General features: G+C 47.4%; 1 protein-coding gene across 2 annotated transcripts in view; it reads left to right on the forward strand.

Annotated features, from left to right (window-relative positions):
- The window catches only part of C10H7orf50 (chromosome 10 C7orf50 homolog), a 209,526-nt gene that overhangs the window by 156,939 nt on the left and 26,388 nt on the right, over positions 1–26,199 (forward strand). For both annotated transcript variants that reach the window (XM_065412387.1, XM_065412388.1), the window contains one exon: positions 8,305–8,492. In XM_065412387.1, coding sequence (XP_065268459.1) covers positions 8,305–8,492 — 188 coding nt within the window. The remainder of the gene's footprint in view (positions 1–8,304; positions 8,493–26,199) is intronic.

Consider the following 26,199-nt stretch of genomic DNA (forward strand, 5'->3'; position numbering starts at 1 on the left):
ACTGCGGTGGGGCTATAGATGGAACTCACATCCCTATCCTGGGACCGGACCACCAGGCCAGCCAGTACATTAACCGAAAGGGCTACTTTTCAATGGTGCTGCAAGCACTGGTGGACCATAGGGGACGTTTTACAAACATCAACGTCGGATGGCCGGGCAAGGTTCATGACGCTCGTGTTTTCAGGAACTCTGGTCTCTTTAGGCGGCTGCAGGAAGGTATTTACTTCCCGGACCACAAAATAACTGTTGGGGATGTGGAGATGCCTATAGTGATCCTCAGGGACCCAGCCTACCCGCTAATGCCCTGGCTCATGAAGCCCTATGCAGGCGCCCTGGACACTGAAAAAGAACTCTTCAACTACCGTCTCAGCAAGTGCAGAATGGTGGTGGAGTGTGCTTTTGGACGTCTCAAGGGGAGATGGAGAAGCTTACTGACTCGCTCTGATCTCAGCGAAACCAGTATCCCCATTGTTATTGCAGCTTGCTGTGTGCTCCACAATCTCTGTGAGAGCAAGGGGGAGACCTTTATGGCGGGGTGGGAGGTTGAGGCAAATCGCCTGGCTGCTGATTACGCCCAGCCAGACAGCCGTGCGATTAGAAGAGCCCAGCGGGACGCGCTGTGCATCCGGGAGGCTTTGAAAGCTAGGTTCCTCAGTGAGCAGGGTAACCTGTGACTATTAACTTTGTTTAAAGAGAAGCTGAACCTGCCCCCGTTTCTTTACCCAGTTTATGTTGACTATCCTCTGCAGCTACATACCCCGTTCACCCCGTGTCCCCCCTTCCAACACACGTTTAAAAATAAAATACATGGAACTTTGTTAATGAACACCGTTGTCTTTATTACGGGTTTCACGGTAAAGGGTTGAAACTAGGACGCAGACTGTGGTGGGGAGCGGGCGTAGGGATGAAAAGAACGCTTATAAACTCGAGGAATGACAGGCTCCTGCTCCAAGAGCGGTCCGCAGTGCTGGACTGGTTGTTTCAACGGAGCCTGCCACCCCTCCTTTTCGGGACTCTGTGTGTGGGAGCTATGTCACTTTGTGGCGGGGGAGGACGCTGCTGCATGGCTCTGTGATCCAGGATAAGGACCGCTGCATTAGATCTCTAACCGCCCTCCCCCGCCACAAACTCACATAGCCTCCACACACACAGAACATAAAAACCACCTCCCAGACTGACCAGGGTGCCTAGTGACTGCAATGTGTGTGTGACCTGCTGCTGAACATGCCCCCCTGTCTGTACCCTGGTAAAGGTGACTGTCCTGTCCAATTACCAATCCCCTTCCCCACCTTCAAACACACTGTCCTCTAAAAGAACATGATGGAAACAGTAATTAAAAGAAATGTATTTTTTATTAGCAACTAAACAGATAGGGGATGAAACTGGGCCGGGGGCTTGGGTGAGGTGGGAAGGAAAGGACTTATCAAATTTTGGGGAATGAGAGCCTTCTGTTACTTGAGCAGTCTGCAGGGGTGGAGTGACCGTGTTCACTGCCCCTGCCGCCCCTCCTTCTTGGGACTTTGGGTGAGGGGGGTATGGGACTTTGTGGCGGGGGAGGGCGGTTAGAGATAGACTGCAGCGGGGCTCTGTCCTCCTGCCTCCGGTCCTGCAGAACATCCACAAGGCGCCGGAGCGTGTCCGTTTGCTCCCTCATTAGTCCAAGCAGCGTTTGAGTCGCCTGCTGGTCTTCCTGACGCCACCTCTCCTCCCGTTCAATGTGTGATCAATGGATTTGGGACATGTTCTCCCTCCACTGGGTCTGCTGGGCCGCCTCGGCTCGGGAGCAGCCCATAAGTTCTGAGAACATGTCGTCCCGTGTCCTTTTCTTTCTCCGCCTAATCTGCGCCAGCCTCTGGGAAGGGGATGCCAAGGTAGGTCGGGAGACAGTCGCAGCTGTGGGATGTGAAAAAGGGAGTGAATTCCTCACAAAGATAATTTTTTGTGAACAATGAACATAGTCTTTCTCTGTGAAGAAGACCATGCACAGCACCTATCACATGCGCACTCAGGACAAGGTCGAATTTTCGGCCTTCGCATTCAGTGCCTGGGGTCTTGCACTGGAGATCAGACAAGCGGGGCAGGACAGCGGAATTCGGGTAGCAGGCTGACATGGTAAGCCGTAGACTTTTGGCTGCTTAAAACTTAAATTATAGCAGTGCCCTCCTTTCGCATTCAAAGCAATGCTCCTAGCGTTGGCCAGTTCCTGCTGCCGGCAATCCGGCAAGCATGAACTCTGCCCCTGTCCCACCCCCTCGCGGCTGTCCCCGGGAAAGATCCCTGTATGCTGCCCCTCTCCCGCCTCCACCGCGTGGCTGTAAACCGCCGGTTACAGTTCTGTAAAGGAACAGGCAAGCAGTCCCAACAGTAACATTCCCCTAATTCAAAGCAGGTCACCATGAGCGACATCACTCTGATGAGGATTTCTGGGACAGAGAAAGACCGCATGCTGCGTGAAAGCCAGCAAAAACCAGGGCTGTATGCCGCCATGCTCTGCAAGGCAATGATCCCGGAGTACTTGATGATAGCCTGGCGTGGAAAAGTTTCCTACCACGGAGGACCCAATAAGGCCGCTCTCCCCAGGAACCTCATGCAAAGGCTTTCCAATTACCTCCAGGAGAGCTTCGTGGAGATGTCCCATGAGGATTTTAGCTCTATCCCCGGACATATAGACCTTCTTTTCCAGTAGCTGCACTGGCAAGGACTAAAAAGTAGAGCGCCTAGGGCAAACTAATCATCATAAACCGGACATTGTTTGATTCTTTTGCAGTAGTTGCACTGCCAAGGACTTAAACGTTAAGCGCCTAGGGCAAACTAATCATGAAAAACCCATTGTTAATATTGTTAATATTCCTGTTCTGTTTAAAATAAATGTTTACATGTTTTAAACACTTACCGACTGATCCTTCCCCTGATTCTGGCTCCGGGTTAACGCCTGGGGACGGTTGGTAGGGGATCTCTGTGAGGGTGATGAACAGATCCTGGCTGTCGGGGAAATCAGCATTGTAAGCGCTGTCGACTGCCTCGTCCGCCTCATCTCCTTCCTCATCTTCCCCGTCCGCTAACATCTCCGAGGAAGTGGCCCTCGACAATATCCCATCCTCAGAGTCCATGGTCAGTGGTGGGGTAGTGGTGGCGGCCGCACCTAAAATGGAATGCAGTGCCTCGTAGAAACGGCATGTCTGGGGCTGGGATCCGGAGCGTCCATTTGCCTTTTTGGTCTTCTGGTAGCCTTGTCTCAGCTCCTTGATTTTCACGCGGCACTGCGTTGCATCCCGGCTGTATCCTCTCTCTGTCATGGCTTTTGAGATCTTCTCGTAGATCTTTGCGTTCCGTCTTTTCGAGCGCAGCTCCAAAAGCACGGACTCATCACCCCACACAGCGATCAGATTCAAGACTTCCCGATCTGTCCATGCTGGGGCCCTCTTTCTATTCTGGGATTGCATGGTCACCTCTGCTGGAGAGCTCTGCATCGTTGCCAGTGCTGCTGAGCTCGCCACGATGTCCAAACAGGAAATGAGATTCAAACTGCCCAGACAGGAAAAGGAATTCAAATTTTCCCGGGGCTTTTCCTGTGTGGCTGGTCAGAGCATCCGAGCTCGGACTGCTGTCCAGAGCGTCAACAGAGTGGTGCACTGTGGGATAGTTCCCGGAGCTATTAGCGTCGATTTCCATCCACACCTACCCTAATTCGACATGGCCATGTCGAATTTAGCGCTACTCCCCTCGTTGGGGAGGAGTACAGAAATCGAATTTAAGAGACCTCTATGTCGAACTAAATAGCTTCGTGGTGTGGACGGGTGCAGGGTTAATTCGATTTAACGCTGCTAAATTCGACATAACCTCCTAGTGTAGACCAGGCCTTAGACTTTCCCTCATTTATTCAAATATCTGTTTTTGTCTCTGTCTTGTTCAGATCAGTTTAGTCTTTGAAAGCACCAGGTTGGGGAGATGAGTCAGAGTAAACTTGGATGATATGTGAATCCAGACAGAAAAATGTTTTTAGTTTTCAGCAGGTGTCTTTGGCAAATCAGGTTAGCGTACAGGTATTGTTTTATCTAACATCTCCTTCTCTCTGCATGTAAAAATAATAATAATACTTAGCCTTTACATTGTGATTTTCATTGTAAAGCACTTCACAAACATTCATTGATTGACACATTAAGGGTTTGGCCCTTATTAGGGAAGTGTAATTTAACCAGTCTTTTATTGTAATTGGTTATCTTTTTGTGCAATTCCAGTTTCAGTCTTGGGTGCCTTATACTCATAATAGGTGAAAAGGAGGCACCGAGAATAGTTAGTTGTATTGTTGGTGGATGTGTTCAGTTTGGCTCCGTATGCTATGATATATAGATATAACTATGTCCCTTGGAATTATTTTTTCCCTGCTTTGCAAGTATGGTACTGTAGGTACTGTGAGACTGTAGGTACGCAATTGAAATTCTCCTCATGGGGGGTTCATTTTTAACAAATTTGATCTCTTGTTATAAATGCCTTCTCAAAGCTAAAGGGAGTATTACGGAGCCTGTTACAGACTTGGCTGAGTACCCTACCGGATGGTCACCAGGCTGTTTATAATCAGACTTAACCGTTGAATCCCAAATGCTTTCGAGTCAGCTGGGCCTGGGTAGAGTCCAGACACGGTCTATAGTTCTAGCCTATCAGGAACATTCCCAAGATGCAGACTCACTGTCTGACCCCCTCCTTGGGATATGGGACTCTGCAGTCCAACTGCCCGAAGCCCTTGAGCCAATACTGAGCCCCCATCTCCCCCTCCCCACCCCCGCCAACTTCCTCAGCTGCTTATGTACACTCATCCCAGGGTTCTACCCCTGTGGGCACTCTGGTTCATAGTCTAAGTCTTTGGGGACACCTTTCCAATAAGGAACACCTGCTTTGCAAATGAACTTCTTAAATACACACACTTTACTTTTGACAACTCAGGAAAGTTACAGATCCAGGCAGGGGTGGCGGATATAATAGGCCAGGAGAGGCTAAGCCTCCTCTGGCACGGGCACCGCCGCCCCTGCCACCGGACGCCTGGGCCATGGTGGCCCCCCCTCTTTCCCTCCCTGCTGGGAGTGGGCTTCTACGGGATGTTTTTGCTTATTTATTATGTGCCATGCAGGTTCCCGGGCAGCTGAGGAGGTGGTAGCTGCCACTCAGCTTCCTGGGTCCCTTGGACTCCCCAGGGAGATTACTGATGGACCCAGAAAGCTGATAGCAGATACCACCTCCTCAGCCACCCGGGAACCTGCATGGCACATATAAAAGCTCATCATTCTCCACCTGGCTGCTCCTCTCCACCCCTCTCTCTGGAGGTCCCTGCTGCCACTCGCTGGTTCCTCCTCCTCCTACCCCCCGCTGCTGCTTGCTGGTCCCTCCTCCCCACTCGGAACCCCCATCTGCTGCTTGCCATGGGAGGTGGGAGGAGGGATGCGGCGAGGTGGGGGTCTAGCAGGGAGGGAGGAAGAAGAGGTGGGATGCAAGTGGCGGCAGGGGGGCTGAGCAGGGAGGAGTGGGGAAGGAGAGGTGGCAGGCGGGGAGGGGGTCGAGCAGGGCGGGAGGAGGGAATGGCAAGTGGTGGCAGGGGGGCCAAGCGGCGGGGAGGAGAAGGGAAGGAAAGGAGGGACATGCGGGGAGGAGGCAGGCCTGGGGTGAAGTGGGGGCAGGGCCTGGAGCAGAAGAGATGGGACAAGGAGCTAACCTCCCTGAGGGGATGCTTCACCCGCCACCCATGGATCTAGGCAAAACGACCAACAGCTGAATGCAATCCCCACCTGTTAGACAGATCTCATCTCTCTGTTTGAGGACTGTCCATGTTCAGGCTAGGCAGAAACTCCCTTGTCTCCCCTGTATCAAATCCCTCTTGCTGTTGGTGATGGTCAGTCTCTTCTATCCAGAAACCTCCTTGCTTATAAACACAGCCATGAAGTCCCCATGTGAAACCCCATACCCCAGTCATCCTGGGTTCAAGTGCACAACTGCTCTTTCATAGGTAGTGGGCTAGTGGATAAAAGTCATTAGCAAGTCCGAAGTCCTGGCTAGTAGTCCTTGTTGATGATTCTTCCTGTGTTCTCCACAAGATTTAGAAGCATCCCCTCCTCCATAGGACCTTGTTAAACATCACAACCAGGGTACACATATATTGTTTAAACTGGCTCACGACATAAGACATCAAGTGTGCTCAGATACAAAATGGAAGCCAGAAAACAAAATGTGTGACATAACTGGGTACAGGCCTACCCCAGCCTGTCACAGGGCCATAATTTAGAAATGTGCTTTGTTATTGATGATTGGGAATAAACTACTGTAGCAAAAATATTGGAAAGCTGTCTTGTCTATTAAGCATTAAGATGTAGACTACTGTACTTGGACACACCAGACTTTGAATGAACATGCAGTGATACTCAGATATGGGCCAGAGAGTTCTGAGAGACATCCAAAATGTTTGAGAGTTTCTTTTGTGCGCATTTTGTAAATTCCCAGTGACATGACATTTCTGAAAGTGAGTTTGGTCAAGAATGCTGGCTCTGCCCTTTCTTCCCACAACTGAAACGTAAAGGACAGAGTAATGGTTCTCTGTTTCATGCAGCAAATCATTTATGTGACTAGAGAACTTCACGTAGACTACGCCCCATCCTAAGACCCTGTCTTTGTTGTGGTTTTCCTTGCCTGGGGATTTTGGAGGTTATAAGAGAAGCCTTTGTGTATCCCAGCTTAAGAACCACTAGAATGGAGAATTGACAAGGAGACATCAGGAAACACTCAACTTCTGTGCAGACTTCCCCAGATGTCAACAATGAGCTTCTCCTTTTCCCCTCTTCACTCAGTTATTTGGATCCCTCTGTGTGTTAGGATTTTGGTGACCCCTAAAGTATCTCATATGCACACTTTCCCTCTTCCATACTTCGTCACATGCAAACCTTTCCCCACAGGATTTTTTCAACCTGACGATTTCCTCTAGATGACCTCTTCAGGTCCCTGCCAGTCCTACGATTCTATGAATTATTGCCTCTAAGTTTGTCATGGACAAAAATTTTGTAATACTCTTGGAATCTTTTATACAAACCTGATCTTTTGCCACGTAACATATTTTTACTATGTGTACTCTTAGTGCATTTAGACTAGATTCTCCCTGCCTAATACAGTGTATTCTATTTCATGCACTTCATGGTTGCCAAATAGATAGGTTAGCATGTGGTATGCTTATGCGAGTATTTTGTTACTTCTAATAATTCCATTTTCAGTATGAATAGCTGTTCCATCTGCAAACCTTAAGAAACTCCAATCTTGGGGGTGGGAGAGGAAATTGAAGTTTCTTTAGATTTGCAGATGGAACCGTTTATTCATACTGAAAATGGAATTATTGCAAATAACAAAATACATAAGTATATCACATGCTAACATATTTATTTGGCATACATAAAGTATATGAAATATAACACTCTCTCTCTTTCCACTCAATCTTTACACTGATGGGAAAAAAAGACAAAACAAACAAGGTTCAAATTCTTGGTCTTCACTCACAAGGTGCAAGGTCTTTGGCACTCAGTGGCCCTGGGCCCAGGATATCCAGATTACCTAAAGCTTCAGGATGAAGACCAAACACAGAAGCTAAGGATCATCACAAACCTCTCCACCGTTCGCCTCCAGTGCAAGGCACATTTCTTCAACCCTGCCTTCTCTAATATAAACGCATAGCAACATGTGTATATATATTTTAAAAAAGCCTACCAAAACAAAACACTTCACTGCACACACTCAGGGAGAGAATGGGAGAACAAACAGCAGTAGACAGATGTTAATCATGCCACTTAAAGTACTCAGATACTATGGTAATGAGCCCGGTATAAAAACCTACATAGAACAAAACTTCTGAAGGCTTGCTCAGTTTGGAGATTGGTGCTAAAAGTATAATTATTTACAGTAACCAGGGCTGGCTCCAGCTTTTTTGCCGCCCCAAGCGGCAAAAAAACCCCAACCCCAAACGATTGAGCTCCCGCTGAAGTGCCGCCAAAGAAGAAGAGGCGGAGTGAAGGACCCGCCGCCAAATTGCCGCCGAAGACTAACGCGGAGCGCTTGGTCAGCCGCCGAAGTGCTGCCGAAGACCAGGACGTGCTGCTCCTTTCTGTTGGCCGCCCCAGGCACCTGCTTCCTACGCTGGTGCCAGGAGCCGGCCCTGACAGTAGCGTTTGACAGTACAGGAGATTGATAGAGCATACAGTAAAATTAGCAACCTGAGGTTTCTAGTATGAAATATTTAATGAGCTCTTCAATTAAAGTTATTCTTGTATTTTATTTCAGAGAACAAAAAAGGTGGAGGAGGAGGCGGAGGAACTTACAGGAGAGGAAAGGAGGACATTGGAAAGAAAACTAAAGAAAGAACGTAAGAAGGAAGAAAAAAAACTGATGCGGGAAGCTGGAATTGCTGCTAAGAAAGAAGAGCCCAAAAAACCATCAGGAGCTGAGTTGGCACTGGAGTATTTAACTAGGTAAGAACCCTAAAATCTATATAAAGCTCTCTAAGAAAAGTAATCTGTAGACAATATCTTAGCCAGGGGTAAGGCAGGCTCCCTGCGGCTCCAGGAAGCGGCCAGCATATCCGACTCCTACGCGCAATAGCCAGGGAGGATCCGCACGCTGCCCCCACTGTGAGCACTGGCTCCGCAGCTCCCATTGGCTGGGAACCACAGCCAATGGGACCTGCAGCGGCGGCACCTGTGGGGGCGGGCGGCATGCAGAGCCCCCTGTGCCTAGGAGCTGGACATGCTGGCCGCTTCTGGGAGCTGTGCAGAGCCAGGGCAGGCAGGAAGCCTGCGTTAGCCCAGCTGCGCCACCGACCGGGAGCCACCTGAGGTAAGGACTGCCCAGCCAGAGCCGGCACCCCGAACCCTGTCCCGCACCCCAACCCCCTACCCCAGGTCAGAACCCCCTCCCGCACACTAACTCCCTCCCAGAGCCTGCACCCCAACCCTCTGCCCCAGCCCTGAGCCCCCTCCCGCATCCAAACTCCCTCCCAGAGCCTGCACCCCACATCCCCTCCCGCACCCCAGCCTTGTTCCCTCTCCCACACCCAAACTCCCTCCCTGAGCCCACACCCCACACACCCTCCCACATCCCAACTTCTTGCCCCAGTCCTGAGCCCCCTCCTGCACCCCAAACCCCTCATCCCCAGTCTCACCCTCAGTGGGAGCCCCAGCCCGGAGCCCCCTCCCGCACCCTGAATCCCTCATTTCTGGCCCCATCCTGGCGCCTGCACCTCCTCCTGCACCCCTGTCCCAGCCTGGTGAAAGTGAGTGAGGGTGGGGGAGAGCGAGCGACGGAGGGAGGGGGGATGGAGTGAGTGAGGCCTCAGAGAAGGGATGGGACACAGGCAGCACCTTGGGGAAGGGAGGCAAGGGACGGAGCAAGGGTGTTCGGTTTTGTGCAATTAGAAAGTTGGCAACCCTAAAGAAAAAGGCAGTCCCCACCCTGAAGATCTTACAGTCTAAGTATAAATATTCCTAGAATTGCTGCACTTTCAAAGATTGTTGAGATCTTGCTAACGAAGGTCGCTAGAAAGATTGCATTGGGAGAACTTGTTCTATTTATTTAGTCTGTTGTTTTAAAAGAGACACAGTTGCTTTTACTCTCTATGTAATGAAATTATATTAAATGGTTTGAGATCATGCAATATTACTTAATTTCACCCAAAGCAATCTATGACATTTGGAAGTTATAAATTAGATGCACTAAACTTTGTTTTAAACTTCGTAAAGTACAAAGCCTTATATTTGCATACCAAAGGTTTATAATTACATGACCAGTTAAGTGATTGGTTTCAGACTGCAAATAGTTATTTACTATAGTTAGCATATTTGTATGTAAAATTCCAGCATAAAGCAAAGTCAGTGCTTACAATAAAAAGAAATGCAGTGAAACTTTCATAGCATGCTTCAGCCAATTAGACATTATGGATAAACAGAAAAGTAGTGTTTATTTTTTTCCAAACTGCAAGTTACGCAGCACCTCTAAAAACTCCAGAAGATTTGCATGTTACAAAGAATAGGTTACCACTTGGAATAGCCCCAGTTTTCTATTTCTGGTAGTGCTTAATACTGAAATTCTCAGACAGTCTGAATGGTTACTTACAACTTACAACTCTCAGTGGGACAGGAGGAAATTAATTGCATTCCAGACTGGGGGACACGTGCGTTTTTGTTACATAAACTTCATCATGGAGTGATAGCAAAATGACAATAATATTTTCAATCTGGAAAACAGCTGGGATACTTCACCATTGTTTTGAACTGCAGTTGGATTGGCAGCTAGCGACCATCTGTTTCAACTGTACTCTGGAATGTGTGTGTATTAGTGGTGGATATGGAGATAATGGTTTTCAGGATTGGAAAGCAAAGGAACAAGCTGTGGGTTTTTTGGTTAATATTCTAGTATTATCTTTGTTGATTTTTGCCTACTTAGATGGTACATTATGACACCTTCATTTTTTCTTTGGAGTTAAATAAATTTGACTACAAGAGTTTCACTTGACCTAATACTAAATTACCTGTGAAGCTGTCAAAGTACAGCTGATACACAGATTGGTCAGGTAATAAATAGTTGGAGTCCTGTGGATATATACCGCAGTAGGATATCCAGGGGATTATTGCATAAACCACTGACTTGTGTTTAGTAAGCTTAACAGAAAGAGGTCGTAAGATGCTGAACTGCAGAGCAAACATGTCGATGTAGGTTTCCAACCTTGAATTCCAGTTAGCTATCCTGCACTAATATAAATTACAGAAAAATCTGCCTGATCTTTAGTCCTTTGGGAAACTTCCTAAACCCCTAGAGATGGGCAACAAAACAACCTGAATTTAAATTTGTCGCAAAGGAACTTGCCTATGTTTTGTATCCTCAAGAGCATCTAGAATGAAATCCTAGCCCTATTTAAGTCAATGTCAAAACTCCCACTGACTTCAATAGGGGCCAGGATTTTAGTCCCTGTGTTTTGTAATATCTACACTCATCTTCTGAAGAAAGAAATATGTTGGAAGACAAGGCAGTAGCACAGATACAAGAGTTGTCTGAAATTTGAAATAAACAAAGGAGAATGTTGTGGGTTTGTTTTGACCCTTCTAGGTAATATGACCTACCAGAGATAAAATAGTTGCTAAACGGGTTGGAAGCCTAACTGTGTGAGTACAGGGTGAATCTCCTATGGAACAAGTGGAACTTCACGTCCTCACTGAGGGCTGAGACTGTTGTTTCAGTTCATTAGCTATAGAATATTCCTAACATTACACAACACCACACTGGCTTCTGAATTCAGTAAGAGAAATCAACATCAAGTTGTTATAGTGAAGTTTCTTTTGACAAGTTAAGGAATTCAGAGGAAAATATTAGAAAATCTTCAGTGAGAGATTCATATACAGATCTATATGCTAGAGATGCATGGGAACATTTAAGTTATTATTTTTAGGAGAGAGGAGATTGTTTACATATTCCAAGAGTTATTAGTTCTTTTTGTTTAGCTGTTCTACTATATGGGACAGAATAATTAATATATTCTCACCAGAGATGGGTCAACCCATTTCAAATGATACTGAAAGAAAGAAAGAAAGAAAGAAAGAAAGAAAGTTGGTTTTTATGTTTTGTTAGTACTTCTTTATATAGAAGACCCTGGTTCAGGAGCAACTTTTATGGGGTAATTTGAAAATAAAATGGAAGCACTCAGCACGCAAGCTAGAGTTCCTTCTTTGATGGTGCGTATCATCTCTCCCCCAAGACATGCCTCATCCTCTTAGGTGAGATGATTTAACAAAGGGATAATGTTTATAAGAGGGAATAAGGCATGCACAGAGTGGGGCAGGTAGTAACTGTTGATTGGTTACTTTATCTCCCGGTGATAAAAAAAAATCACACTTGCATTGAAAATAATACTCAGCATGGCACAGCAGTGCTAGACTTTCCGTGGTAGAAATAACTGTGCTTTTGCTTGTCCTCTTCCTCCCCCAATCCTGCATTAACACTGTTGGTTGCCTGCCTTCAGAAAGTTCTGTACTGCTAGGCACAGTGTGCTAGAAATTGAACTATAGTTTTTTACTAATGAGGGGCAGAGGAATTAGAGAAGTCTGGGCCCTGGCAACATGATATCCTATGCTACGATGAGATGCCACTATATTAAATATTGTGGTCTAGATCCTCAGGTGGTCTAAATCACGATTTATGTCACCAGAGGATCTGCTCTGATGAAAGGCAGGAAGCCCTAGACTATGGCCATATCAGCACCGTCATGAGCGCAGGCCTAAGCAGGATAGGTGACTACATTCACAAATAGATAAGGGGCACAAAATGAAATGGGAAGATGACGAAGAACAAGCCAAGTAAAATCAGTTCTGTCCAGGATGGATTCCCAGGAAGTACAATCCATTAGTCATTTCATTGATCACATGTGAGCCAACAGGGACAAATCCATCAGGAAATGAACCTTAATATTCTCTAAAGCAGATTATTTTTTCAGCTGATTTCAAAAAGAAAATACCTTGTAAATATAAGGATGTTCATTAAAAGACTCCTTAGTTGACCAAAAACACTTTAAAATGATTTCAGATGACAATGCCGCCTTTTAATTGAAGGAATTTAAGTCACACTAGCAAGAGGAACACTTTAATTACAGTGTTTCCTAATGTTTGGTTATATTAAAAAGAAAAACACACTGTATTTAAATAATATCAGATGTGACACACTGCTGCCCTGACAAAAGCCTGGAAATTGAAAGGTAAGACTCAGCTTGCATCCTTAGTTTATCATGTCTAAAAAGAAAAAAAAATGCATGAGATAGATATGATCAGAACATTTTCCGGCCTTTGTCATATCTGAATTTTGTGTAAATTTAATTTTTTTCATTTTAACTGTGTTTTTAATTATCAAAGAATCTTATAAGGTATAAAATTGCTGTGTACTACTGCCCTAATAGGTAAAAGCTTTGAAGGTTGGTCAATATTTAGTATTAATTGATAATATGAGCTAGTGATGGGAAAGCCACCAAAATATTTAGTTTGGAAAAGCATCCCAAAGCTCAGCAGCTGAACATATCTAGTCCTGTTTGACCAAGAAATTAGTCTGTAAATCTAAGAACAGACTTTCTCATGAGATTTCCTGTTCTTGGTTTTAGATGCAGTAAAAGGCTCATGAGAGTGGGTGGTTTTTTTTTTCTTTCTTTTGGTGTTTTGATATTTTTGCTTCTAATTCTGGATGAAATCAGGAAGTATAGAGAGGCATGAACATTTTTTAAAAAGTTAACCAAACCATTTCTGGCTTCCAAAAACGTCAGGTAGTTATTTTATCTGAACTTGCTAGTCCTTCTAAATTATGGATCCTCCTGACAATTATGCAGGTACGTGGGGTTTTATGCGATGGCCAAGTATCAAGATAAATCAGTTCCATAGGAAAAGTCATAAGCTAGTGTCAGCTAGCAAACCATATGCCAAAACTGGACTTTGAGTAAACCCAGGTATTTGTTTCATGGGCTGGTCCCCTGGATGGGTTTACAAGCCCCAGTCGCAGACCAGAAGCTTTGAATTGCTTTCTGTTCACTAGTGTGAGACCAGACACAACCAGCAGAGCGCAGACCAAAGCTTCTGCCATTTCCTACCAGTCTCCTTCCTAAAGATATGGAAGACTGTTTTCCATCGCCCCTTCCCTTGGCCAGTGAAAAGAAGAAAGGGGGAGAAGAAACCCTCGCTTCCCCATGATTATCTCATTTCACGTCACCCTCAAAATAGAGGCTTTGGCAGCTCCTTCCAACTCGGTTTCTTCAATTTGAAGATCCCAGCATGTCTATAATCTGCAAGTACCAGTTCTTTATCAAAGGGAAACCAGGGAAGAGATTTGAGGGAGTGTGGAGGGGAAAGAATGTGGACGCAGAGGGGAGGTGGAGAAATTATAAGAACATGGAAAGGGAAAGGAGAAAATAGTGTAGGTAGAGAAACAGATGAAGGATGTGTGGGGAACAGAAGAAAACCGAAGGATAGGAAGATAGACTAGAAAATATGCCAGATTATATAAAAGGGTGCAAAGAACAGAGGGTTATAGTGTTCATTTGGTAACATGGATCAGATCTTAGTTTCAAAAGCCATCCTGTTAATGCAGCTGCTCTTCATTTATAGTGATCAGTGAGGATTCAGTTTTAAGGCTGAATTTAGAGATTCTTTCTTTTAATTTCTTAGACGCTTTCAAAGTTGGGGGAAAATTTGCACCTTTCTGAGTGCTACTTGGCTGCAAGAAAAGGATGTTGCGACTCATGGGAGTGCTAATGAGAGATATTGATAACCTGGTTGATTTGCCATGGCACTAAAATGTCTGGCAAAACTTGCTTTGTCTTGGCAACTCACTTGGTGCTAGAGCTGTTCTTTCTATTGTGCCTGATTTAGGAAGGTGGTGTTATATGGATCTGCACACATGGCCTCATCCAGCGCCCATGGAAACCATGCAGTGATCACTCAGATATAACCAAAACAAGTGGGATGCCAAGATTGATTCCATATACACATCTGAATTGAAAAGGAGATGAGTTAATCTCCCTAACTGGATATAGCTATGAACAATCCCTGCCTGGGATGTCATTTATCAGCTACTCCTAAAAATTACTTTGGAAGTGCTTTCCCCCTCTGCTTTAAAATGCTCCATGTTGCACCAAATAACATCTAGTGTCAAAACACTTTCCTGGGGAGGATCATCTCTGTACCCTTATAGATTTTATCTTCCTCTGCGAATCACTCGTTTTTCTATGGCACCTGGCCAACAGAGTGATTTAGAGTGTATCTAGAGAACTATAAAGCATTTTTAAAAGAAATATCAGAGAAACAGGGCATATCCAAAACCACAAAAGTGAAAATGCAGCTTTTGTGATTTTCAGTTTGAGTGGAGAAATTTTATAATTCTAGTAACACTGTCCCTGATCTGATGGACACTGTTGGTCAATTCCAATAGTACTGCAATCAGCACTAGAACTAGAGTCCTTGCTAACCAAAGGCATTAGCTCTGTCAGCAGAATCAAAGGTGTTCTAACCCTTGGCCAAGCCTGTTAATAGTTGTGCCAAACTTGTTTCAGCTCAAAATAACTCTGCTTTTCAGAAGACACGTTGGCATTTGTTACCAGGCTCCTACCACTAGACTCCTAGAGAGCTTCTAGAGGAGGCCAGTATTATCTAGTTTAATATCTAGTATTAGGACTTTAGATATGAGGGTAGTAGATGCTTTGGAACTCTAAACATACAGATAGATATTTCCCTCCAGAGCCCAAAGAATAATTTGGATTTGACAGAAATTTAACATCCAGTCTGCTCCCTCCCTTTCTCAGGATACAGCAAATTTGTTTAGGGAAGACATCAGTGCGGGTATTCTCCGCAAACACAGTAGGGTTGAGGGGGAAAGCAACCGGTGACCTTGTTTCACTGGCCCTCCCTCCAGAGATAGAAAAGAACGGAGTGAGATCACTCTCTGTTCTGAAGCACCTCTGAAGAAGAACCTTTAACTCAACTTTTTTTTTATTTTTTTTTAAGATTGCAGTTAAACCAAATTAAAGCATATTTAGATTCTTTTTTAATTGGTGGTATAATTCATATTAGACTTTGGTACAGATAAAGTAATGCTCTGATTGTGGAAACAGCAGCAAATTTATTTTTACTATATCTTAGTATTTTGTATAATAAAATTTAAATTGTTTTCTACTTTAAATGGAACTTGGATGTCTTTCTAAAAGATGGTTTTGCTCTAGCTGAACTAGCTGTTATGGGCTTAATGCAGGAATGGGCCATCTATGACCCATGTTATGCTCGAGGTCAGACTTCCATAATGGTGTCTTCTGGCATTAAAATCTAGTAATCTATAATAGGGATGTCATGAAAATTAAGTTCAAAACAAAGCTGTGTTCAGACTCCAATGCAAATGTTATTAAAACTTTGGGATAGGTTTTCTTCCTTAGAATAATAGCAAGAAAATGGTTTATGCAGAATTCGAAATTCCAGGCCCTGAGTGTACTCATAGCTGTCAAAATAAATAGGACCTACAATACAATCCTAAAGAATCGTGCAGTTTTAGGCATAAATAATAAAGTTTTAAACGTACGATGGTAGCCAGTGTATAAACCAGAGTGTGTCATAAAGATTCCATAAATTCCCAGCCACTCCATAAACTACACAGCTTCATCTAAGGTTCAAGAAGGCTTGAGCAAATTCTTAAACATATCTCTATATCCAGATTTCTTTTCCAAATGAGTGGTGACTTTTGCTTATGGCCCCAGAATGCAGTTACTGAATTATGTAACATTTGGAAGGCTGGGGAATTTGTGACATCTTTGGATTGATGTTGACTCTAACACACAGAACAGCAAAGTCTCATTGCACACTTCCTACTGGACAAGAGAGGGAAATACTATGTATATAGAAGCCCATGTGTTATCCTGAATTGCGTAAAGATTGCTCAAGAGTTGATCAGATTGTGTCACAGTTAGTTCATTAGCTAAAATGGAATGTGAATAAACCCCTGGAAAAAAATGCTTTCAACTGATTTAAGAGAAGCAAAAAACTGTTGTAATTAGGAACTGATGGGGGATTCCCTTCAAAAATTGTAATTTAGTCAGACATGATTCTGGCCATTTGGTCAAATTCATCAAAATTTGATGAATAAAATCAGGACTATTCCCAGATACCTTAAATGGACACTGCCAGATAGGTGATAAATTCACATTCTACTCTGCTATGAGGCAGTAACCATTTTAAGTTTAGACAGGCCATTTTTTGCTTCTATCCTGACTTCAGAGACTTGCACCTACAGTGCTGCCTAATGCCAGAAACCTGCTGCAACTCTCCATCTCAGGACCCATCTGCTACTTCTTTGCCCTGGCCAAACCACTCCAAGCCTCAGGCCTCCAACCAGTCCACCCCAGCCACAGTGGCTGGCCTAAGCCCAGGGCCACTGACTGGCCCCGAGCACCGGCCCGACCTCCAGGCTGGCTTAACCCGCCCCTGACTGCAACCGGCCGAACCCTGTGCTCCAGGCCACCATCCTGAGCTGAGCCCCCGCCAGCTTTGGGGGAGAGGGTGAGTGAGGGCAGGGCCTCAGGGTGAGTGAGGGCAGAGTATGGGCAGGGCCATGGCCTGGGTTAGGGGAGGCTTAGCCTCCGCTGGCCTATAATATCCGACGCTAGGGTGACCAGATGTCCCGATTTTATAGGGACAGTCCCAATTCTGGGATCTTTTTCTTATATAGGCTCCTATTACCCCCCCCCCCCTCCGATTTTTCACATTTGCTGTCTGGTCACCCTATCCGACACCCATGGAGAGACTATACGTCTATATTATCTCCTGGCTCCATGCTGTGATGTTTTGCTTATGTGGGGCAAAATTGAATTGATCTTTTTTGTAGCCACATCACATTGCAAGCGCATGTTTAATTTGCTGTCCACTATAACCCTTAGGTTTCTTTAACATTATTCATTCTCATGGTAATGACAATATTTCCCATGGACTTACCAACCTTGAGCATAATAATTTTTTACACTCTGTGTTATTCAGACTTGTTTGTAATATTGTTGTAGCCGTGTTGGTCCCAGGATATGAGAGAGACAAGGTGGGTGAGATAATATCTTTTATTGGACCAACTCTGTTGGTGAAAGGGACACATTTTTGAGCTTACACAGTTCAGACTTGAATAAGAGCTCTGTGTAAGCTCGAAAGCTTGTCTCTTTCACCAACTGAAGAAATTGGTCCAATAAAAGATATTACCTCACCCCCCTGGCTGTTTGAACAGTAATTACTTCCCATTTCAATGTGGCTGTAGTAGTCACGTACAGTCCTGGCTTGAAGTAATCAGAGATGGGTTTACACATTAATATATATAGATTGTTGGATGATAGTCTTCTCCTCTTAATCTGATTTTCAAAACTGTACATTGAGGACCAGATGAATGTCATCTTACACTCCTGTAGTGGTAGGGAGTAGCACACAGCTTTTTCCCATTTCATCAAGATGTTAAACTGCAAACCACTTGGTTGTTTTCTGTCCCTATAGATGTAGGCACTGCACTTGGATTCAGTTTTCTGTGTCTTGGTGGCAGCTGACACAATGAACTGCTTTTGGACCCACGCCAGTGTTTTCCTAACCTCAAAATGTCCTGCTGCAGGAATATTGTGCAGCTGTTGTACAACTGTTGTTTTAGAAGGATTAGTAACTACATGATGGAGTAGCTGCTCTTTCCATTTGTAGTATAACATGTTTTGCTGCAGTGCTACAGACACATTAACATCTACACTCCTTGTTTTTTGGGCTCGTGGCATATGTATATCTTGTTTCTTTGTCCACCCCTAACTACACTGGCAGTGAATCAATAGTTCAGGCTGTGCCTCAGGAGGATTCACCAAGAGGGAGGGCCAGATGCTTTAATCCACAAGCTGCCACTCAGGGTACAGCTAGACAGCACACACACAAAAAAAAAAAAAGCTGCAGCAAATGTCAGAGTCCTGGTCAACTGACTCAGGCTCTCACTATGGGGACAAGCGTTGTGGATGGGAGCAGGGTGGGGGGGGGGGGGGGAGAGAACGGTAGATGTGGTATATTTTGACTTTAGTAAGGCTTTTGATACTGTCTTACATGACTGTCTCATAAACTAGGGAAATGCAGCCTACATGGCGCTACTGTAAAGTGGGTGCAGAACTGGTTGGAAAAATCATTCCCAGAGAGTAGTTATCAGTGGTTCACAGTCAAGCTGGAAGGGCATAATGAGTGGGGTCTCGCAGGGATCAGTTCTGGGTCTGGTTCTGTTCAGTATCTTCATCAATGATTTAGATAATGGCATAGAGAGCAGGAGCACCACCAGCTTTTATGCCGCCCTAGGCGGCGGAAGGTCCTGCTCCAAAATGCCGCCCCCCACAGAGGTGGCGGAAGGTCCCGCCACCGAAATACCGCCGCGGTCGCCGCCCCCCAAATTGTAGCGCCCTAGGCGACTGCCTAGGTTGCCTAATGGGTTGCGCCGGCCCTGATAGAGAGTACACTTAAAAAGTTTGCGGACGATACCGAGCTGGGAGGGGTTGCAAGTGCTTTGGAGGATAGGATTAAAATTTGAAATGATCTGGACAAACTGGAGAAATGGTCTGAAATAAAAAGGATGAAATTCAATAAGGACAAATGCAAACTACTTCACTTAGGAAGGAACGGTCAGTTGCGCACACACAAAATGGAAAATGATTGCCTAGGAAGGAATACAGCGGAAAGGGATCTGCGGGTCATAATGGATCACAAGCTAAATAGGAGTCAACAGTGTAACGCTATTTCAAAAAACAGATATTTTGGGATGTATTAGCAGGAGTTGTAAGCAAGATACGAGAAGTAATTCTTCTGCTCTACTCTGCACTGATATGGCCTTAACTGGAGTATTGTGTCCAGTTCTGGGTGCCAATTTCAGGAAAGATGTGGATAAATTGGAGAAAGTCCAGAGAAGAGCAACAAAAATTATTAAAGATCTAGAAAACATGACCTGTGAGGAAAGATTGAAAAAATTGGGTTTGTTTATTCTGGAGAAGAGAAGGCTGAAAGGGACATGATAATAGTTTTCAAGTACATAAAAGGTTGCTACAAGGAGGAGGGAGAAAAATTGTTCTCCTTAACCTCTGAGGATAGGACAAGAAGCAATGGGCTTAAATTGCAGAAAGGGCGGTTTAGGTTGGACATTAGTAAAAACTTCCTAACTGTCAGGGTAGTTAAGCACTGGAATAAATTGTCTAGGCAGGTTGTGGAATTTCCATCATTGGAGATTTTTAAGAGCAGGTTGGACAAACATCTGTCACGGATGGTCTAGATAATAGTCCTGCCACGAGTGCAGGGGACTAGACTAGATCAGTGGTTCTCAACCAGGGGTCCGGGGCCCCCTGGGGGGCCGTGAGCAGGTTTCAGGGGATCCTCCAAGCATGGCCAGCATTAGACTCTCTGGGGCCCAGGGCAAAAAGCCAAAGCCCCACTGCATGGGGCTGAAGCCTGGGGCCCTGAGCCCTGCTACTTGGGGCGGAAGCCGAAGCCAAAGCCTAAGAAAGTTAGCTTCGCAGCGACCCTGTGGCATGGGGCCCAAGGCAATTGCCCTGCTTGCTAACCCCTAATGCTGGCCCTGGCTTTTATATGCAGAAAACTAGTTGTAGCACAGGTGGGCCATGGAGTTTTTATAGCATGTTGGGGGGGCCTCAGAAAGAAAAAGGTTGAGAACCCCTGGACTAGATGATCTCTTGAGGTCCCTTCCAGTCCTATGATTCTATGATAAAACATAACAATGTAGATGTTTGCGCTTGAGCTGGAGCCCCGGCTCTCAAACCTGGCGAAGCGTCTCAGAACCTGGGCAAAACCAGCACTTTCCCTTCGCTGTCCAGGCTACACCACCTTCCTATCCAGCACCGCTCACTTTGGGAGCTGTGCAGGCCCCTTCGTGCTCCTCTCCAGCCCAACAGAGGTGGCAGCTACTCTGTGCTGCCAAAGCCTCAACTCCTACTGGATTTTCCACTGCCCAGCACCTGCACGAAAATCTGCATTGATACAGATCTAGCAATGACACTGGCCCTGGTATCGTGTTACGTTTGTGTCAATTACATCTTTGGGATCAATATCGTGAACTTTTGTGATGCATGGGAACCTTTTAATTTTCTTTTTAATTAGTTTCATTTTTGTATTGTGACGTACTAACAAATAAACAAAACATCATGGGCTGCATCCTACAAAACCCCAGTGAGAAAAAAATCTGAGTAATTATGTAAATCCACCAAGTCTCTTTGAGTTTCACTGTGAGCTTTGTAAGGAACCAGTGCTATCAAAATTTAGACCTTTTCCTGACCTTTTTGTCTGGTGCTGAGCAAATGAGCTTTCTGCTCCAGCTGATCTAATTTAATCCAGGATTCTCAATGTTAAGTACCTGGTGAACTGGCCTCTCTTGCCACTCATCCAGCCAGCAAGGTTATTTTGAACTTAATGCCATTTGTTGAGAGGTGAAATTGAATATACCTCCCCAAACTTCCTAGGATCTTAAATTTGTTATTTCAACAGGTGTATATATAAATCCTGATGCTGAGGCTAATTCAGTCAGTCTCTTTATCTGAAGGGAAATTTGCTATCAGACAAAAACTAAATCCAACAAATTGGTGTTTTTGTTTTGTCCCCCCCCCCCATATTATTAGTTACTGCTTCGTTGGAAAACTTGAAGCCAAAAGTAACAACTGTAAGCAGTTCTGTGCTATTGTCAGATATCTATTTTTATCAAGGATCCCATGAATTACCTCAACCACACCTATAGCATTCTGGACACTGATGAGGACTTCCAGGTAGCCAAAATCATATAATCAAAAATCCCAGCCATCTCTATCCTAACAGGTTGTCCTCTCTCTTTCTATATGGTGTTTCAATTAGGCACATGTCAAGTATTTTGGATGTTAAGAGTTAAAATGTCAGAAGAGAAACCTGATTGAACTCATTAGATAAATTTCCAACTTGAAATAGACACACATGTGAGAATTACAGTCCTATTTTTAGTAGCATCGTGTCCTGAAAAGAAAAGAGAAAGTGCTGAAGGTGAAGATGGTTACTCTGTAACTGCCCCCTGACAAATGACTGACCCATCTCATAGCTCTGTATTTTTGGGGACCAGGTCTGCAGTCTTGGGCAACTGCGTCTACTTTAAGCTATGATAATACTGGTAAAAGAATAATGAATAATATGACTAGTGCTGAATTAGTTTAGAGAGAAAATAAGAATTCCTCCCCACCTCCAAAGAATACAACCAAACCTTTGCTCATTTCCAGAAGCAAGCGAAAGAGAATTGTCTGAAATATGGAATTAACTCCCTCAAACGCACACACGTGTCTCCCTTCCCCTCTCCCCGCTGCCCCCCCCCCCCCCAGCATTTTCTAATTATGAGTCTGTGAGCTTCTGGGTTCTAGCTGGGACAGGAAGCAGAAGTTCTGAGTTCTTCTTCGAGTGATTGTTCACGTCCATTACACATTAGGTGTGCGCGCGCTGCGTGCACGAACGTCGGAAACTTTTTCCCTCAGCAGCTCCCGTCGGGCCTGCAGGGTCTCCCCTCCCGCCAGAGCAGCGCCCCGCTCTAGCGTATATATATCCCTGCCGGCCCGACCCTCCCTCAGTTCCTTCTTACAGTCCGTGGCGACGTTGGAACAACTCTGTCTCTCATCTGAGAGTGTCCCTTAGCATAGTAATTAGTGTTACAGTTATCAGTTCGTTAGTAGTTAGTAGTTAGTGTTAAGCTAGCAGTTATCAGTTCTTTACAAAGGCTTAAACTCTTTGTGTTAGGTGTTTGGCTAACCCCGGCACCGGCCCTGGGCGGCGGGGCATGCCGCACGCCCAAGGCTTCAAGGCTTGTGCCACGTGCCGCAAGCCTATGCCATTGAGTGATCCACACGACTCGTGTCTCCGTTGCCTGGGGGAAGCACACCAAAAGGAGCGCTGCAAGATCTGTAAGGCTTTCAAGCCCAGGACTAAGAAAGAGAGAGACTTTCGCCTTAAGCAGCTGCTCATGGAGTCGGCGTTACAGCCCTCCACTTCTACGGCACCGTCAACCTCGGTGTGGAGTGCCCCGGCATCGGTTCGGGATCCGACGCCGGCGGGGCAACCTAAGCCTACGGCACCGGCTCGGAGGGAACACCCCCGGCACCGGTCCTCTTCGCCGGCTAAGCCGAAGGGCCAACCCAAGGCCCGAGGATGTTCCCCGCACAAGAGGGTAGCGCCCGCGAAGACCGCAAGTGCCACTAAAGCCGTTGCGGTCCCAACACAGATCCCGGTGCCAGTGACTCCGGCGCCGAAAGGCCCGTCGAGCCCCGGGATAGGCGCGTCGAGTGAGGAGGAAGGGCTGGAGGAACTGTTGGAACAGCCCTCCACCCCGGACACATTTGAGGCAGCAAAGGACCTCATTGAATTGTCCGCTGAAGGCACCCTCCGCGCTAAGGACATTATGCCGAGACTGCTGTCCAAAGGCAAGCCGGCGATGATGCGCCCATCACGGACGCCATCTCGGCACCGTTCGCGGCGCCAATCCCGGTCGAGCTCCGCCTCGGTGGACTCCCGGCTTCCCTCCGCGCAGCGGGCCGCACAACCGTCGGGCCCCAGCAGACGCGAGGCACCGGCCCAGCAGCCCTGCTCGAGCAGGCACCGGGACGTTTCGGTCGCGTGATCCCTGAGACCGTCCTCCCGCAGCCGCTCCCGGTCCCGGGGCCACCGGTACCGATCCAGGTCCAGGTCGGCACGGCGCTACTCCCGGTCCCGGTCACGAAGGCACCGCTCTCCAACCCTGGCCCGGCACCGCCCCACGGCACCGCCGTGGCCCTCTAGATCACCGTCCATAGTTTCGGAGGTGGACTCGGGCCATTCCAGCAAATATGCCCACAGAGCGCAGGCCAGTAGGAAGCACGAAGCCTCTTGGCAACCACAGTGGGGCCACCCAGGGCAATGGCCATTCTGGACCCCTTGGGCCTACCATCAACAAGGCCCCCCGTCCAGAACCTCGAGATTGGGCCCCTCAGGACACCGGTCCCGCTCCCCACGGTGGCGCCCACCCTCCCGCAGGGAGTCCACGGTATCCAGGCCGCCAGAAAGGGAAAGGGCCGACTCGGCACCGAGCCCGGCACCGTCTCAGGCCCACGTCAGAGAACGCACTCCGGAGGAGCGCCCTGCTGATGAGGAGTTACAGGAGGAAGAGGACGCACAAAAGGCCATGACCTCCTCCTCCTCACCAGACGAGGCCGTGGCGGGCACAACAGTGTCCGGTCCTCCCCCGATTGACCATCGGGCACACCAGGACCTGCTCCGCCGAGTAGCCCTCAATTTGGGGTTGCAGGCAGAGGAAACCGTAGAGCAGGAAGACCCTATGGTCAACATTCTAAGCCCGGAAGGCCCCTCCAGGATTGCGCTCCCGCTCATAAAAACGGTCCAATCTAATTACAAGACCGTATGGCAAACACCAGCCTCCGCGGCGCCTACGGCAAAGGGCGTAGAGAGGAAATACTTCGCCCCATCCAAGGGGTTTGATTTCCTATTCTACCATCCAACCCCATGTTCGCTGGTCGTCTCCGCGGTCAACGAACGGGAGCGACATGGCCAACAGGCCCCGGCCCCCAAGGCCAAGGAGGCAAAACGCTTGGACTTATTTGGGAGAAAGGTCTACTCGTCCGGAGGCCTCCAGCTGCGGATCGCGAACCAACAAGCGATCCTGAACAGGCACAATTTCAACTCCTGGGCATCGGTGTCCAAGTTCAAGGAAGCCTTGCCTCAGGGCTCGCAACCTGAGTTTGCTGCCTTAGTAGACGAAGGGAAGGCGGTGGCCAAAACCTCCTTACAGGCCTCACTTGACTCCGCTGACGCAGCCGCTAGGACAATTGCGTCAGAAGTGGTAGTGAGACGCTCGGCATGGCTGCAGGCTTCCAGCCTTCCCCCAGAGGTGCAAAACACCCTCCAAGACCTTCCGTTCAAGGGTTCAGGCTTGTTTTTGGACCAAACGGATGCCAGACTACACAGCCTTAAGGACTCTCGAGCTACCCTCAAGTCGTTGGGGATGCACACCCCAGTGACGCAGAGGAAGCCCTTCAAGCCCCAACCTCCGCAGAGGCAGTACCACCCTCGTCCTAGACAGGAGCCGTACCGCAGGAGGGGCAGGGATAACAGGCGTAGACGCAACAACACGCCCAACCAAGGCCAAAATCAGGGCCAAAACAAACCGCAGCCGGGAAACAAACAAGGGTTTTGAAGCTGCGATCGAGGACAGTGTACCAACCTCTATTCCGGATCCCCCCCTGTGTTTCAGGGACCGCCTGTCCCGTTTTTACCGTGCTTGGTCACGTATAACATCGGACCGCTGGGTCCTACGCACGGTGGAGGCAGGATACACCCTTCAGTTCTCCTCGCCCCCTCCCTCCCACCCCCCAACCCCGTCCCTCTTCAGGGACCCCTCTCACGAGCAACTCCTCTTGCAAGAGGTGCAGGCCCTCCTCACAGTAGGAGCGGTGGAAGAGGTTCCTCCGGACCTCAAAGGGAAAGGGTTCTATTCAAGATACTTCCTCATTCCCAAAGCAAAAGGGGGCCTTCGTCCTATTCTGGACCTACGCAAGCTAAACAAATACTTGCTCAAACCACGTTTCCGTATGGTCTCCCTTGGTACCATCATTCCATCCCTGGATCCGGGGGATTGGTACGCTGCCCTCGATATGAAAGATGCCTATTTTCACATCGCTATCCGACCGGCCCACCGGCGGTTCCTGCGCTTCACTGTCAGCCAGCGCCATTTCCAATTTACAGTTTTGCCCTTCGGCCTGGCAACAGCCCCGCGCGTATTCACGAAATGCATGTCCGTGGTAGCAGCTTTTCTTCGAAAAAGAAGGATGCGCGTCTACCCATACCTGGACGACTGGCTCCTAGCGGGCCGGTCGGAGGCCGAGGTTCGCTCCCATGTGGCATTGACGCTACAGGTGTTCCACGAACTCGGTCTACTGGTCAATGTACCCAAGTCATCACTGGTCCCTACGCAGAGACTGGACTTCATAGGGGCAGTCCTGGACTCAGTGGCGGCACGGGCGAGTCTCCCCGTGTCGAGGTTCCTGGCCATTCAGAAGGCCGTGAGCTCCATCCAGCAATTCCCCACGACCACGGCCAGATGTTGCTTACAACTCTTGGGGCACATGGCGGCCTGCACCCACGTAGTCGGACACGCCCGCCTCAGACTCAGGCCGCTGCAGTTGTGGCTGGCCCAAGCATATTGCCGCAACAGAGACCCCTTAGACCTGGTCGTGACTATCCCGGCTCGGATGTCGAACGCCCTCTGTTGGTGGCTCAATCGGCAGCAGGTTTGCGCGGGAGTCCCTTTCGCCGCCCCACAGCCCGTTCTGACGTTAGTAACAGACGCGTCGGACCTGGGTTGGGGGGCGCACCTGGGGGACCTGCGCACTCAGGGCTTGTGGTCCAGGGAAGAAAAGTTGCTTCATATCAACCTGAAGGAGCTAAGGGCGGTTCGCCTCGCCTGCCAGACCTTTCACGCTACCATAAGAGGCCACAGCGTGTCGGTTCTGACGGACAACACTACCGCCATGTTCTACATAAACAAACAGGGCGGGTCCCGGTCCTCTCCCCTCTGTCACGAGGCACTCCGCCTCTGGGACTTTTGCATAGCCGATTCAGTCCACTT

Source organism: Emys orbicularis, chromosome 10 (genome assembly GCF_028017835.1).
Source record: "Emys orbicularis isolate rEmyOrb1 chromosome 10, rEmyOrb1.hap1, whole genome shotgun sequence".
Classification (NCBI taxonomy): domain Eukaryota; kingdom Metazoa; phylum Chordata; order Testudines; family Emydidae; genus Emys; species Emys orbicularis.